This window comes from Megalops cyprinoides, chromosome 22 (assembly GCF_013368585.1).
Source record: "Megalops cyprinoides isolate fMegCyp1 chromosome 22, fMegCyp1.pri, whole genome shotgun sequence".
In the NCBI taxonomy this organism is placed as follows: domain Eukaryota; kingdom Metazoa; phylum Chordata; class Actinopteri; order Elopiformes; family Megalopidae; genus Megalops; species Megalops cyprinoides.
Genome location: NC_050604.1, coordinates 15,512,836 through 15,529,360, shown reverse-complemented (window position 1 = coordinate 15,529,360; position 16,525 = coordinate 15,512,836). Strand labels below are relative to the sequence as shown.

General features: G+C 44.4%; 2 protein-coding genes across 2 annotated transcripts; both read right to left on the bottom strand.

Moving 5' to 3' along the window:
- Nucleotides 1–5,983: 5,983 nt before the first annotated feature.
- On the bottom strand, nt 5,984–12,971 carry wdr32 (WD repeat domain 32). Its single transcript, XM_036517245.1, has 7 exons — nt 12,306–12,971; nt 11,294–11,407; nt 10,480–10,677; nt 9,682–9,884; nt 7,364–7,453; nt 6,743–6,888; nt 5,984–6,394 (listed from the first exon to the last, which is right to left on the bottom strand). Exons 1-7 carry the CDS (start codon nt 12,755–12,757, stop codon nt 6,023–6,025), a joined length of 1,575 nt encoding a protein of 524 aa, XP_036373138.1. The 5' UTR covers nt 12,758–12,971; the 3' UTR covers nt 5,984–6,022.
- Nucleotides 12,972–14,416: 1,445 nt separating this feature from the next.
- pomk (protein O-mannose kinase) lies at nt 14,417–16,451 on the bottom strand. The gene is made up of 3 exons (XM_036517192.1): nt 16,305–16,451; nt 15,424–15,704; nt 14,417–15,227 (listed from the first exon to the last, which is right to left on the bottom strand). The coding sequence occupies exons 2-3, from the start codon at nt 15,688–15,690 to the stop codon at nt 14,454–14,456; spliced, it is 1,041 nt and encodes a 346-aa protein (XP_036373085.1). The 5' UTR covers nt 15,691–15,704; nt 16,305–16,451; the 3' UTR covers nt 14,417–14,453.
- Between the last annotated feature and the right edge of the window lie 74 nt (nt 16,452–16,525).

Genomic DNA, 16,525 nt, shown 5'->3' with positions numbered 1-16,525 from the left:
AGTATTACTCTGGTGTATGTCTACCAGCACACAACTCATACAAGTAAAACAATGCTGAAATTCAGGGGGTGGAACGTTTCCACTTTCCTCCTCCTCAACTCCAGCTCTCAGCACAGGCTGTGGGGACCATCTGGAGAGGAGATAGTTATGACAGCTGCCGCACCCGGACTGTGAGGCCCATGTCAGGTAGTTCATCTCCTCCAGTCACACACTGCATGGTTTCTGGTTTCTATGACCAGGGGGGAGTGTGAGAGGCTCCTCCCCTTTGCTATGCAGCTGGGTGCAGGGCTCTCCATTCTACCTTCCCATGGTGCTCCATGGCTTCTTTTGCTCGCTCTCAGACCTCCCCCCAGTTAGCAACTGGAAAATGGAGGACAGGCTTCATTTCTGTACTCCCTTGAACTTTCCACGACACCTGTCTTCACGGGTCAGTCATTTGGCATTCACTGTGAAATGAGGCAGCTGTCAGGTTCAAGTGAAGTTACGAATATATATTTTAAATATTATAAATAAAGTGCTTAGGGGTGTCACACTCATCTCTGGGATGGTGATGTATACTCTTGTTTTTGCTCCAACTGATTTCTGTAACTTCATTGATCCAGTGGGGCAATTTGCTGTATACATTTATACCTACTTTATCTACAATTTGCCTAAAACATTGGAGTAGAGCAACTGAGTATACAGATAATTTTGACATGTATCATTTACAAAATTGTAAAAATAGATAAGTATATAAATACTACTAATACTAACAACACCACTTCTAAATATTAAATACACATAGACATGACTCTTCAGGAACTATATACAGTAGTTACAACTGTATAGATTTATAGAACTGTATAGTACAACTGTATGCAGTAGTATACAACTGTTCAGTACATCACACATCAGCACATAAAAATATTCTAAATGAATATTTTATGAAATTATGAAAACTATTATTTTTTTATTATTGTTTAACTATTTAGTGCAATTAGTTTGATTGCAACTTCATTTAGTTCAAGCAAAATTAGTTCAACAGCAGATGAGAAACACAGAAAAAACTCACTTTATCACTGATGAGCAGACAGTTGTGGATTCACCTGAGGACAGCTTCCCAGGTGTCATCTTGGCTTTGTAAAACATTAAGGTACGTGAAGGCAGAGTTGACTCGTGCTTGGTGTTGACACCAATTTGAGTATTGTTGGCATAGTGATGAAAGCACAATGACGACTCGTGCTTTCCCCAAATGGCCAATAATGCCAATAATTAACAAGAGGCAGCCGAGCACATGACCCAGAGGGACACCTTGCTTTTGAGTTATGTCCAATCAATATCAACCCACAGCAGTCAACTGTATGTCATTAGCAATAAAAATGGTTAATCAAATGGTAGTCTCCGGTCATATTAACAAGATTTTGTAATTGACAATGTCAAACACAGCACTTAAATCCAAAAAAGATAAGAATATTACATACACCAGCGTCAGCAGCCAGGAGATCATTAATGACTTTGACCGGGGCATATACTATATGGTGTTTGGCACAAACTTGAAGAGGTTCAGATAAATTCATACTATGCCATGTCACAATCTAGAAGTTAGGCCAGAAATAGAAGGTTAGAGATAGGCTTGTATTTTTTCAGTGTCCCAGAGCCAAGACCAGGCTTCTGTGTGTTGCTATAGTACACTCCATCAATGAGGGCACCAATCAGTTTGCCAGAGGTTAATTTGATTTTTGAGCACCACCTGGTGAAATGTATTATACTTCATGCAATATTTTATGAAAGAGACAAATATTAAATACTACACTACAGTAGTTCTGTACTGTGTGTATGTGAGCAGATTAAAAGGATGATCTGCTCTGAATTTTTTTTGGCAGATGAAGTACTCCACCTTTGCAAGTCTTACACCTATCGGTTCTTTTCCTCCTTCACTAGTGCTGTAACTGTAAAGAAAAGGTACATAATAGATCAGCAAGAGATGAAAACAAAAACATAAAATATAAAGCAGTTTTTCCTCTTTATTTCAGTAAAAGGTACCACAGTATTTTTCTGCTGTAGCTAACATTACCAAGAGACAGTCTAATTATCAAGCCTCATACCTGATAAAAAATAAACAGGCATACGTGAACATCATAAAATCAGTGTAAATAAGGCTCTGCCTTCAGTGTTTTTAACCTAAAATTCAATAAGTATTCTTTCAGATTGATATAAGTAACAACAGTCATCTTCACATTTAAATCTAAAAAATACATATGTGGATTAAAGCAATCGTCTCCAAATCATGCTACATAATTCTGTCATTATACGTAGGTGCCTTCAGGTAAGCAGTAAATGGTTACCCATTCCACAAATACGTGGAAATATCAGATCTAGGCTTATTAATCAGTTGTCTATTTTTAGTATGGAGGGATCATTCATTGACAGGAACAGAGAAAACCCCCTAACTTGCAAACAGTGAGTACGTATTTCAAAGAGAGACATTATACCATATATAAAGACAACAAAACATGAGTTCAAAATATAAAATTAAAATGAATGTCTGGCTCTATTTTTTCACCAATGCATAGAAAACTATAATCATAGCTTATTACATTTTATTTTCCTCTAAATAACTACAATGTCAAAATGAAACATATGGGATAATGTAGAGGAGTGTTGTACTAAGATATTTAATACTCTGAAGACAGCCTATCACGCATTCATAACCTTTTTTGTCTAGTAAATGACATTAGCAGAATAACTATTGGAAGGTTTGACAACAGCCTTTCAGCACCCTCTAATGTATAGTTTGAGGGAGGACAAGTTTTATGATGAAAATAATGCATCTGAGTAAAAAAAATAAAGGCTATACGTTATCTTTGGCATGCAAAATGGTAGGCAGCACTGAAAATGTTTCTCTTTATCCTTCCCCTGTCCTTCAGAGATATGGAAAAATCTATTTTCACAATAAAAGTAAATAAATGTCTTTCTGGGCAGGATACTGGAATTGGCTAGACTGTAACTGATTTTGCTGAGACTGGTTTCAAGCATAAGAACTACATAGCACGTTGTTCAAAAAGCAAGCTACCAGCAACTGCCAGGTCCCCACGTCTCCCACAAAACAACAGGTATAGAAAACCAGCACTTATTTGCAAGTTGGATTCCGAAAAATTGCACAGAAAATTTAGGAAACAGTAAATGATTGGAAAATTTAAAAATAAAACAGGAGAGGATTTAACCTGTATCTGATAACCATATCATTTAATAATGTTGTGATTGACTTGTACTTGCAAGACTCCCTATGTCAACCAACATAAGTCTGGTCTGCTTATGAATTAGTTAAATGACCTTACTTTACAAAGCAGATCACAGTGCTCATTGTAACACACAGCACTGACCTAATTGACCAAACCAAGAAACTTGAGTGGGCAAACAATTCCATACTCTCTTATTTGCAGCAAACAGCAGGCCAACACCATAAACAAAGAAAATCACACAGGAGACGAGGGATTGTACTAACAGCAGTTGAAAAAGCAGTCATTCTAGGTGTGCTCACAGAGGCGTAAAACCAGGTACAGCTCAACATTATCACAAGTGTTCTTGTAAATTTAGCGCATTGTGAGAACACTGTGCTGGAACTCTGGGAATTGGGTCATTGTGGCTACGCCACGCTTACAAATACACTGTAGGCTGTTGTGATTCAGACTTGGCAAGACACTGTAACCTCTTCAGCATGACTTGGCGGAAACAATCTTCCACAAGTCCTGCTGATGAATCCCTGCGGATCAAAATGGCAGTCTCTATGTGCCAAAATCTGCAGGAGTCAAAATGAAGACAGTGAGCCTTACTTTACTTTTTAGTCATTGCTTCTTCCTCTATTGGCACATCATCAAACCACAGAGGAGCTGTTTGACTGGCATAAGAAGCCACATCCACAAAGAGAACATCTGCATTACCTTCACATTGAAAGAAGGCAAAGGAAATCCTGACATTTCTCCCACTCCCACATGATCTGAGACAACCTCCTATCTGTTTAAAGACAATCTTGGCCTCTGTCAGGAAGGCCACAGCCCCACACCTAGAGATCTGTGCTCTACCAAGGCGACTGTGGACTTGAGTCAACCTGCTACTGCCTTCACTGGGTTAGTTCACCCATTCCTACCAGCTCTAATGCTGCCAAGCAGTTGAGGTGAACTGGAAAACCAAATCCAGGATTGACAATGGGCACCCTGACGTACTGCGTGTGTATCATCTGCAACACCCTACTGTCTTAGCTTCTCTACTTCAGATGTTATTCAGGCTTGGCGCTCCACAATGTGCCTCTTAAGGCAATGAAGGTTATGGAAAACACATTTAATGTGTTTGCTCCATGCTTCCATGATTATTTTTAAATTAATTAAATTAAACACAACAGTTTTGGTCATTGCCATTACTGTCTGAACTATTCCTTTATCTACTGGTGTGTGTTTCTTCTCAGAAACCAGGCAGCCAGACTTCAAACATCACTGCAAGCAGCCACCTCTCTAAGTGGTTCTACGTGTCCTGGTGACCAGACAGAATATAAAGGCAACTTACAGACGCTAAACACCACAGATTACTGAAAATTAAATGTGTTAATGGAAGCCAGACAGCTACACAACTGAAAATGGATCACCCTGAAATGACAACAATCAGAAACATGTCACCGGCCTGCTGCTCACTGGATCCTTAAATACCAATAAGGCTCTGACCTTACACTGAAAAAAGTTTCTCTCTCATGATGACTGTAATATTGCACTTTTACTTAATATTTACCACTGGTCAACAAGGAAAAATCCTGAATGGATGACATTATTGTATAGGGAAGATAAACACCAGCTAGGTATGCTGTCCAACAGCAGAAGGCATAAGTACCTTAAGGGATGAATATAGGGGTGAAAGGCAACCATGAAAAACAGAGAATGTTACAGGTTATAATCTTAAAATGAGGTATTGCCAGCCTTGAGCCAGGTAATTAAACTGGCTTGTTTCAGTACATGTTCAGCAGCATAAAATGCAAGCATGTTAAATGTAATCTGTGTAATTATGCACATAGCCTTGAGTAATATAATCTTCATCTTAAGCAAGGCCATCCAACCACGGTTTCACATTAATGAAGACAACAGAACTTATCGATGGTCAAGTCAAAGCAGTGTATTGAACATAGTGTCATTCATCAACATCCATCAACACTAGAATTCTAGTAATAAAATCATTAAAAAATCTTTTAAAACATCTGAACATGAATAAGTGAGAAAAAAACAATTATAAAGCAGCTACTGCACAAATGTTAAGATGAAAAAAAAAATCAACTGGGCAAAACAATTGTGATACACATCCTTTAAAAGGGAAGAATCCAGCAGACTGAAGCAGCACCAATGGGAAGGCCTGAGTGGTAGAGGGGAGGAGTTTTCGGTACGTGTTAAAGCAGCATGACACAGCATGGGGCGGAGCATCGCTAAAGTCCTCTTAGGCCCCCGATACAATCAAAAGGCATAGCAGACTCATACTGAAGGGGAAGGATGGGGCAGGAAAGGGCAGGTGGACAGCAGGCAGCCTATCAGGGAGCATGGAGGCCACCCTGCTTCCTGTCTCTTCCTGTTTCCTGTGGTAAGCAGACCAAGCAAGCCGGTCTATTGTAGTGAGAAACTCTAATTCACTGTGACAGCAAGGGAAGCTGGGTAATCAGTTTTCTCCCCCCTCATTTCCATTTCTCCCCCTTATTCCTTTCCACCAGCGGACAGCGTCTTTCTGTTCGCAAGGGTTCAGTTCCAGAAAAGTACTCACAGATGCTTCCAAACCAGTTGAAAACAAACGAAAAATAAATCAACAAAGATATCCCCTTAACCATGTACTATACAAACAGCTTAGCAAAAAAATATGAAGCTTTTTTTTTTAAAGCAATGACAAGAGTCATCTTCAGCTCTGGCACAGTCATGTGTTGGGCCAAATCGGCTAATGCAACCCTGCCCCAAGTTAATTCGCCCTCAGGGCTCATCCTTGCCTCACCCAGGGCTGACTCCAGAGGGCGCCAGAGAGCTCAGAACTTGGGCTGGTAGAGGGAGACGCGGCCGCTGAGGCAGCCGGAGGCCAGCTGGCAGTGCGTGGGGGAGAACTTGGTGGTGAGCACCACGTCGCTGTGGGAGTAGATGGAGCGCACCTCGCGCAGGCAGCTGGTCTCGGCCTGCGAGCAGTCGGCCAGCTCGCCGCAGCGCCCGTCGAAGGCCAGCAGGCGCACGCCGTAGCCGTAGGGCGAGCAGATGAGGCGCCCGTCGGGGCTGAAGCACAGCTCCTTGATGTAGCCCCGCCCGACGTTGGCCTCCTCGATGTAGTGGGTGAGCCGCAGCGAGCAGCGCGGGGACACGGGGGGGCGTGTCGGGGCCCCCTCCTGGAACTCATACACGCAGGTCCACTGCGAAACAAGGGGAAGGCCTTCACTGATCAACACGCAGCGCCACTCGCGTGCAACTCAACCTAAAGTAGCATGCATGCATGCACACAGCATGCTCCAGTGGCATTTCAAAGGCCTTCATAAAAAACTGTGTTGAGCAGCACTTTATAAAAAAAAACTCACTGAACACCACAGTAGAACATACACTCACACTGCATGGTATAAAACCATTAAATACCACACCTTTTGGCAGAATGGTCAGGAGGATAAGGCGAGTGAAAGGGGATTGGGGATAAGGCCAGGGGCCTCCCCAGGCGAGAGTGTGGGAACACTTGTGACGATGTGACGTGACGGCTCGGCGATACCCACCTCCTGGTCGTCCATGTTGCTGGAGCAGCGGATGAGCGTGGCCCAGCCTTTGGGGTGGAGCTGCAGGGAGGTGATGCAGTTCCCCTGGTCCCTCTCCCCAGGGATCTCCGGGGTCAGTACCTCCAGGCTGTTCCTCGGGGAGCCGCCTGACAGGACGGGAAAAACTGATCAGCCCATGTCAACTATATCAACCCATAATCAGCCTGCATCAACCAATCATCATCCTGGATAAACCTGGATCAACCAATCATCCTCCATCAGCTCATACGACCGGTTACTCACCAATGCTTGTATCCTGAGGCCTCATGGATTCTAAACATTCTGTTGGGTTATCATTTATTTGTACTTGACACGCCATCATGCTTTCTCAACATAATTTTACACAATCCAGAATCCTTTTTTAAATTATTTTACAATATCAACAGAGATATTCACATAAGAACACTGCTGTAATCCAGCCAAAATTATAACTCAGATGAAATGGTCAACTGTGGAGTAGAACCATTCAGCCCAGAACTGGAATGGAAAATATTTTCAATCCTTAAATAACAAACCAGCAGTTGTGTCCTGTTCACTCTGTTTCAGTCTGAAAGAGTCCATACGACCCCAAATTGCGCTCACCTTCTCTCTGCGTGGGCTGTGGGTGGATCTTACTGGAGTCAGTGCCATGAGACTGAGCTCCTGCAGACCTGGAGCTGGATGTGGTGCCCTCTGGTGGAAAGAATAAGCCCCCACAAAAACAGATGTCATTACACTCACCTCTCAGAGGAAAACTACACTACATGGCCATAAGTATGTGGACACCCCTCCTAATTATTGAGTTCAGGTGTTTCAGCCACACCGATTGTTAACAGGTGCATAAAATCAAGCACATAGCCACGCAATCTCCAAAGACAAACCTTGGAAGTAGAATGGGTCGTACTGGAGAGCTCAGTGACTTTAAACGTGGCACTGTCATAGGATGCCATCTTTGCCACAAGTCAGTTTGTGAAATTTCCGCCCTGCTAGATCTGCCCCAGTCAACTGTAAGTGCTATTATTGTCAAGTGGAAGCGTCTAGAAGCAACAACAGCTCAGCCACGAAGCGGTAGACCACGCGGGGCCACCGAGTGCTGAAGCGCGTAGCACGTAAAAACCACCTATCCTCTTTTGAATCACTCGCTACAGAGTTCCAAACTGTCTCTGGCTGCAACATCAGCACAAGAACTGTGCGTCGAGAGCTTCATGAAATGGGTTTGACTGGCCGAGCAGCTGCACACAAGCCCAACATCACTATGCGCAATGCCAAGCGACAGCTGGAGTGGTGCAAAGCACGCTGCCACCGGACTCTGGAGCAGTGGAAACGAGTTCTCTGGAGTGATGAATCATGCTTCACTATCTGGCAGTCTGATGGATGAATCTGGGTTTGGCGGATGCCAGGAGAGCGCTACCTACCAGAATGCACAGTGCCTACTGTAAAGTTTGGTGGAGGAGGGAAAATGGTCTGGGGCTGTTTTTCAGGGCTTGGGCTAGGCCCCTTATATCCAGTGAAGGGTAACATTAACGCTACAGCATACAAAGACATTTTAGACAATTGTATGCTTCCAACTTTGTGGCAACAGTTTGGGGAAGGCCCTTTCCTGTTCCAGCATGACTGTGCCCCTGTGCACAAAGTAACATCCATAAAGACATGGTTTGATGAGTTTGGTGTGGAGGAACTCCAGTGGCCTGCACAGAGACCTGACGTCACCCCCACCGAACACCTTTGGGATGAATTAGAATGCCGATTGTGAGCCAGGCCTTCTTGACCAAAATCAGTGCCTGACCTCACAAATGCTCTTTTGGCTGAATGGGCACAAATTCCCACAGACACACTCCAAAATCTTGTGGAAAGCCTTCCCAGAAGAGTGGAGGCTGTTAAAGCTGCAAAGGGGGGGGAGGGCAACTCCATATTAATGCCCATGGTTTTGGAATGGGATGTCCAATAAGCTCATATGGGTGTGATGGTCAGGAGTCCACATACTTTTGGCCATATAGTGTACTTCTGTGTGATTAAAAGTTTTAATTATATCTTAGTATATGCATATGCCACATTACACAAGTAAAGATTTCTGTTTGCAGCAAAACTCATCATTTTACTGTTGATTTCTAAGATACCACATACTGCCAATATACTGGATGTGTCACCAGGCCTCTAGTGCAGATGCAAGCAGTTGAGACATATCACACAACATATCAAATTACAGATTACCCCCGCCTCCCTGAAAGTCTTCTTTCACAGTTTAATTATATCTCTATTAATACCACTTCCAGTATACAAAAATGGCAAGTTACTCACTCATGCCAAGTACTTGTTCTGTGCAACTCAACAGAACCACTCGCAAAAATAGGACTACCATTGAATTTGACATCAAAATGAATCCAAATGACACTAAGCAAATTAGGCGAAATGATAACCATCACCTATTTTCTGCCTAGGGCAGTAAGTGTCCTGCAATATGTGATAATGAATAGCCTAGATGTGGCAATTGGCTGAAAATGAGAAGAGATAGATGAGTGAGAGCACCAGAACGTTTCGCTATGAAAAGCAGTGGCAAAATTAAGACAGAGAAGAGGAAGAAAAGGAAGAAAGTGAAAACGGTTAAAGGTTGAGCATATATTGCATGGCAATATGAGGCTGTATGTAAATTCTCTGATTTAACATGGGGCTAGATGTCACGAAAGTAATAGTCAAAAGTCATAGTACCCAAGGGCCATAGTGGTTATTTCTGTAACAAACCTAAAAAAGGGGCCTTAGTCTCTGATTAGGTATGGGGGGGTGCCCTGCCAACCAGTAACTTGGCAGACAGCACACCTGCCATCCCAAGGACAGACAAAGCTCTTGCCAACACAAGACTAAAAATAAAGAACACAGGCGGTATTGCAGGAGTGGGGATGGTATTGGGGGGAGTCCTTGCTCACCTGCGCTGGGGGTGGTCCGGCGGGCCCGCAGGGTGCGGTAGCTGCCCACCTCCAGGGACTGGGTGAGGTCCAGGTCATGCAGGATGAGCAGGTAGCCTGAGGAGGTGGAGATGAGCATCTTGGAGCAGTCGGGCGTCAGGCGCATCCTCATTAGGTAGCGCGTGTGGAAGAACTTTTTGTGTGGGCAGCCCTCCTCTGTGAACCTGCAAACAGGAGGGAAAATAAAAAATAAACACATACATACATACATATATACAGTTCCAGTCAAAAATTAGGACACACCTACTCATAGAGGGGTTCTTCATTTTTACTGTTTTCCACATTTTAGAATAACAGTAAAGACATCAAAACTATAAAATGATACAAATGGAATTATGGAGTGACCAAAAATGTCTTTGAATGCATGTTTCCCATTATCTTAATCAGGTATGTCCAAACTTTTGACTGGTGCTGTACATGCACACATAAATAGAGAGAGCAAAGAGAGACACAGACAGATGGAAATCTGCGCAAATGCTGAACACATCCGGCTGCTTATTCAGTAGACAGATATCCAAGTCTATTATAATCTCCTGTTTACATCTGACAAGTGATCAAGGAGCCAAAACAGTGTTGCTAAAACAACCAAAGTAGAAGAACATTGCTCAGTCATTCAATAGCAGTGCCTCTTCATGTCAGCTTTAAATGTCCCTTCCCTGAAACTCAAGCCTGTAAAACAGCAGTCCCTGAGAACTCTTCATTCATGAAACAGGGGTTGTGTGTGGCAAAAGGCCTTCTGGGTAGGCTCCCCTCTCTCACCGGTTGGTATCCCAGGTGATGACGTTGCCATCGAAGCCGGAGGTGACGAGGAGGCGGGTGTTGGTGTCGTACTCGATGTTCTTCACCCAGCTCGTGTGTCCGTGCAGGGAGCACACCTTGGAGTTCAGCTTCCGCAAATCCCACAGTGCAATGGTGGTGTCGTCCGAGCAGGTGGCAAAGAGCCGATTGTCCAGGAACCTTTTTGGGGGAGAGGAACATTCACATGCACGTGAGCACACTGAGGCAAGCAGTGGTGCCATTCAGTGCTTTGGAGTGTTTCTTGGATTTCACATCTGAGGAAGTCAATACACAGTCAAAGAGACTGACAGCCAGGCGTGACAGTGACATTACCCAAAGGGGGAAAAGCAAAGCAAAAAAAAGGACCTGAGATGCACCTTCACAGGCCAAGAAGCTCGGTGGGCAACACTGCTCAAAGCCAAGAACTCCACCCATTACCCTAGTTAAAATCAAAACACCGTCAGCACCTTCACCAAGGAGCGAGACCTTGAGAATGTGTGCATCGGTAAAGCAATTATTTCAGCAGCAACAGACCAGATCAGGACTGGCGCTACTGTGCCAGCACAAATCTTCCATAAAATTCAGCAATACTCAGGGGCCTTATGTTAGATTAAAAAATTACATCTGGGTGACATCACCGCCAAAGAAGGCTCATGAAATGCATTTGTGCATTGGCGCGTTTTATAAGAATGAAACTGTTTTATTGATCATGGGGCCCCTGAGCGCTGCTGAGCTATACGGCGAGAAAAAGCAAGGCATGGCACTTTACAGGGATTCTGGAGGGAAACCAACTAACCTGATGTTGTTCACGCAGTCCTCGTGGGCCTCCACCAGGGTTTTTATGTGTCTGGAGGAAATGGGATCGAAGAGTAGAACCTCTGTCTGCTCGCATGCTACCGTCAGCACAGACCTAGGGGGACAGGAGGGAGGTTAGTCAGTCCCCCCTGAGGACGTACATCCAGAACCTTCTACAACACAAGAGTGCTGAGCTGGCAAACAGCTTACTCAAATTACATAAATTACATACAGCCTATAGTATTGTAGTAATGCTTTGCGAGTCAGAGCCTTAGCCAGGCGAGGGTTACATTTTTTTTTTTAGCAAACTGATGTAGCTACTAAAAATCTGTATAGGCTCTAATGAACAGCTACATCGTTCAGAAACCCATGAATCTAGAACGAAATTCGCTGGTTCCTCCCTCAGTTCTCAACTACCAACAACAAAAGGAAAATATTCCTTTGTGAATGAGAGTATGGCTAGGAGAGATGGGTTTTTGTGACAGTATTATTATACAAAAGTCACAAGTATTATTATACAAAAGTTCTGTAAATGTATGTGTGTAATGTAGAGATTGTATAGGGTGTATTTGTGCGTGAGAAAAAAATGTATGTATGAGTGATGTGTAATTGTTTTGAGTGTGCGTGTTCTTGGATAATAATCATAAGTTAATCACACATGTTTAGCTGTATTTGAATCCAGCAGTTGAAAGCTAACTGTAAAAGAAACCAAATAACAGTGACAGGATTTGTCAGATGACAACATTGCTACTTCATATTCCTGTTACAGTGCTACTGTAGATATAACTAGACACCATGAATTAACAGCAACACATTCAGCACAGTTAGCTAAATATCATGTCCGTAAATATAGTGAGCCACAAAGAAAGTAATTCCAGCAAGTTAGCCAGCTAGTATCTAATACACAAGTCAATCTTACAAGAACATCACTGGATCTACAGAGACACGCCCATGATGTTTATCTATAGCTAGCCGACTCATGTCAAGTTTCTTAGCGGGCTAGCTGCTCTTACCCATCAGGCGAGTACTCTAAATTGAACACTGCACCGTGCGTTTTGGTATTCATATTGACCGAATCTGCAGCCGGATTCATCGAACTGTACAAACTTGTCATTGTCCGGAAGTTATCCCGTGCAGGGTCCACAAAAAGTCCTCTCCCAATTGTCCTTTCTCGCAGCCATCGGAACACATTGCTCCCGAAAACGCTCGCCAGCCCCTCGGTCCTGAATCCCGAAGCACTAGTGGACTGAGCTTTAGAGCTGTCCTTTACAGACACCGGCCTGGAGCTACTCCGCCGCGGGGCAGTCCCGTCCCTGTCCGGAGGAGGAGGTGATCTCTGCCGTAGGTTTTCCGTTTCTTCATCATAGCGCTCGTCGTCCGGGCCTTCCCTTGAATCTACTATACAGTGGCTGTCCACCTGAGACTCATCAGGGTCTTCGCTGTCGCTCTGGCGATCGGAGCTCATTGTGGGGGTAACGGCTGTTGCAACAGCGATATGATTTCTCGTTAAAGGCGAGGTTTTCGGGTTCAGTACTGCATTCGCCGTACCCTTCAACCCCAGGCTTCGCCTTGGTCTTCTGCACCCGCTAAAATGCCACAACCTCGTCCATTTTCATTACGGACACAGATAACTTCAAAGAAAAGCCTATGAACAGCCCCATATTGACTAGTGTCTCCGCAGTCTGTTGTCAGGGGCGTGTCGAAACAAAGGGGCACTGCATAAGAAAACGCTCCTAGTGGTGTGTTTTCCCAAAAAATGCGAGAGTCAAATGATACATTTCCGCTTCCTCTTCCATATTGATGACGTCAGAATATGATAGCCTGTAGATTAAATAGTGACGTCGATATCTCTGCGACTTCAATATAGTGAGCAAAACTGTTGAATATATTATTAAATTGTTAGCAGACGCTCTTATCCAGAGTGACCTACGTTGCATTGTACATTGATGTGGACTTTTTCCACGACATCATGATTAATTGTAAGCGAATGCTCGTCAGTCAGATAGTTTACCGGCTCATTAAAGTAACTGCAAACTGGTTCGCAGTTACAGTAATTAAAATGTCTATTCTGCGTAAATTGTTAAGGTTCAGTTGGACCAACGACTTTCCACAATCCCAAATTTTTAGGAATTGCCTGAGAAGTGTTTTGGTAAAGGAAATAAAACCAGGGCCGCTTGGTTTGTCTGGAAGCCGTTTTGCTTTGTCAGATGAGCTGAAGATACCACCTCTTTCAGATACAATTTGATCTGATTTAGTGAAAGCATGCTGTGAACGTATTATTTGATACTGATGCCACCTTCAGTATAATAGAATGGTGTATCTCAGCTAGCTGTTTGTGGTCAGATATAAGCTTCACTTTGTGGGCAAAGGTACTGCATGATGCATTTCTGCATACATGCATGCATTTCCATTTCACAGAAAAAAAATAATTTTTATTTTTAAGACATGGTATATTTTTGGCTTGCGTACATTTCAGTGATGGGTGAAAAGGTTCTATACATGCTAATATGAATCTGTTTGGCCCATTAAGGAGGATGCTGGTTATAAATTTTACCCACTTCTAGGTAATGACCTTTTTCCTAATTAAGTCTTATTCACAAGCCTCTTGAAATTAACATTAAGAAAGGGGCTGAACCTTGTATTTCTACATCTTAAAGCCTGGGATTAGTTTATACAGCTAAGACATATCCAAAGCAATACAACAGAAGTGTCTAAATGGTACAAATGTGTTCCTTGCCTGGAGTGCAAACCCATGACCCTTGAGTCCACAGCACTGAAGCTTTCTCCTGTCGTAATACTGAGAACCAAGTGCATGAATGTGCACTTAAAGAACACTTCTGGTAATTGCAGTGTACCCGCCTTTTAAAAGGAACAACCCTCTTGTTCACCTGCATTACATATATTCCACATTAACCTGTTGCTTTATCTTCGATACACAGAAATGTTCATTGATCACTGCATTATGATAATTTGTGGATATTTGACCTAAGGTTATAGACACGATCAAGTATGAAGGCATTAGCCAAATAGTGTACTGGTCAGCTTAGTTAAGGAGCACAGAAAAAAGCAAAAGGACACTTGTGACAAAGAGTAATTCTTTTAATTTGGATTCTCCAATCAGCCATGTTACAGTAGAGTCACAAATCACAGTTCAGGGGGAGTCACAGCATGTCCCTGGAACTGGGGCTGGGATTGTCCTTCATCATGTTGGCATAGACTGTTCTGTATATGCCCAGGACAGCCCGTGCAGTGGGCCTCAGGGTGGGGTCCCTCCTCTTGCACTCCCCGTGGATCTGAAAGAGGTGGAAGTGTGCCAGGTCGCCCCCCGGCACCCTCCCCAGCAGGAAGCGCGCCACGTCCGGGATCTTCCACACGTCCGTCTTCTCGTCGTACCCGGGCATGAGCTCGTCGGAGAACGGTGCGCTGTCGCCATGCGGCCACAGCTGCTCGGGGGCCACGAAGTCGCCGTGGAGCTCCCGGCCGCCGCATTTCACCAGCCTGCCCTTGGCCTGGTCCACGGCGGGCAGCGCGTCCAGGTCGTTGGCCACCAGGTGGAAGTCGCTGGTCAGCAAGAACTGTGAGAGGGTCTTCTCCAGGTCGTTGGAGTCGCACATGACGCGGGTGCCGACAGGGCTGTTGTGCAGGTAATGCACCGCGGAGACGTACTCCAGGGCCAGTCGGAGCCGCGTCTGCCAGGTGTCCAGCCTGCGGTACCTCTCCTGTGCCAGCACAGAGTCCAGGTTGAGCAGCGAGCCCAGGGGATGGTACTCGGTGATGAAGGTGTGGTCCTCTGGACAGAGCCCCACTAGCAGCACCACGTGGGGACCCTGGAGGGCCTGAAGCATGGCCAGTCCATGCAGAAAGTCATCTTCGTACTTGGGCGTTGACAGCTTAGACATTGCCACCTTGTGGCCCTTCCATTCAGAGAGGAATACCTGTAGTGGTAGGAAGATGTATTTGTCACTGGGGGAGAAGATCTGGGGCATGAATTGAGCGTACAAACACAAATGCAGTCTAAAAAACCGCTGAGACTGGAATACAGTTCACGAAATTGATAGATATAAAGGTCACAACATCAAAGTACATAAGCATCGCTTTGAGCAAAAGAAAAGGACAGAGGGGCTGCCAAACCTGCTTCACAGCACCCTGGCCGATCATCTTCAGCTTGCGCACCTCCTTGCGAACAGCTGGGCACTGCAGCCAGGGAGAGCAGTTCTTCATGACACCCATTTTGAAGTGCCCAGGTGGGCAGTTGCCATGGAGAGAGACGTGGGTCTCACTGCTCTGGTACAAGGACTCTATGTAGAAGTAGATGAGGACGTTGGCGAACAGCAGCGCGCCCAGGCACACCAGCACCACTGGCACACTCCGACTGGCACTGCTGACACCCTTCGCCATGGTGGCATTTTAACCTGCTTAAAACACGCAGCGTTTGCGCCCCTTCTAGCCACACATTTCGTCAGTCACTTCGAAGAGAGGAATGGCTAAGCTAGATACATTAAGCGATAGTCTGGCAGCGAAGACTAGCTATAATTTACATGTTTCTCTATCTGCGTCTGATGTGACTCTGGCAGGTTAACTAGCTAGCATTCTGCCAAGGATATCTATAAACGTGTGTTTTTGGTAGCTAAGGATAAATCCTTCAAAAATGTCGCTAGCTGTAACGTTCATGGGGTGTTCAAATGGATAACACGCTCACCTGGCACAACGGGCTAGGTATTTCAACAATTATAGCTTACTAAACTACCTAGCTAGCGTTACCAGGTTAGATCTATAGTTATTCAGATCTAAATTACTTAGACCACACACCGATTTGTCCTGACATTTTAGAGCTAGCTATGAAGAGGGACTCAAAATGGCTAGTTACCTTGCAAGCAGATTAACAAGACGACAACACATTAGATTAGCTAGCTACAAGGCTAACGTTGGTTAGCTAGCAAGGTAGCTGAATGTTTTGAACATGTTTACACTCATGCTGCGTCAGATCGTTTTTTCATAAAACATTTTCTTACTTTCACATCCCCAGTGCGTGCAGAATCATGCTCATCTTTTCCGAACAAATAAAACTAGCTGCTAGCCCGCTGCTCGACTTCTGCAAAGTTCTGGAGTTGACGTTAAGTTTACTTTGCTACCCCGTTACAAGCAGCCTGACTGTAATACAAGCGAAGAGGTGATTTGAACTCGTCAACCGGAAGAACTTCTAAAACAAAACATCTCCCTTTCGCCATCGTGT

Bases quoted from the DNA above. Each gene is read 5' to 3' on its own strand.
- wdr32 (XM_036517245.1), bottom strand. From the start codon at position 12,757: ATGAGCTCCGATCGCCAGAGCGACAGCGAAGACCCTGATGAGTCTCAG. The intron at 7,454-9,681 runs GTGAGCAAGGAC...TCTTTCCACCAG, and splicing joins CCGGACCACCCCCAGCGCAG to AGGGCACCACATCCAGCTCC. The intron at 6,889-7,363 runs GTGAGCGCAATT...CCGTCCTGTCAG, and splicing joins ACAGCCCACGCAGAGAGAAG to GCGGCTCCCCGAGGAACAGC.
- pomk (XM_036517192.1), bottom strand. From the start codon at position 15,690: ATGGCGAAGGGTGTCAGCAGTGCCAGTCGGAGTGTGCCAGTGGTGCTG. The intron at 15,228-15,423 runs GTTTGGCAGCCC...CTACCACTACAG, and splicing joins GCCAGGGTGCTGTGAAGCAG to GTATTCCTCTCTGAATGGAA.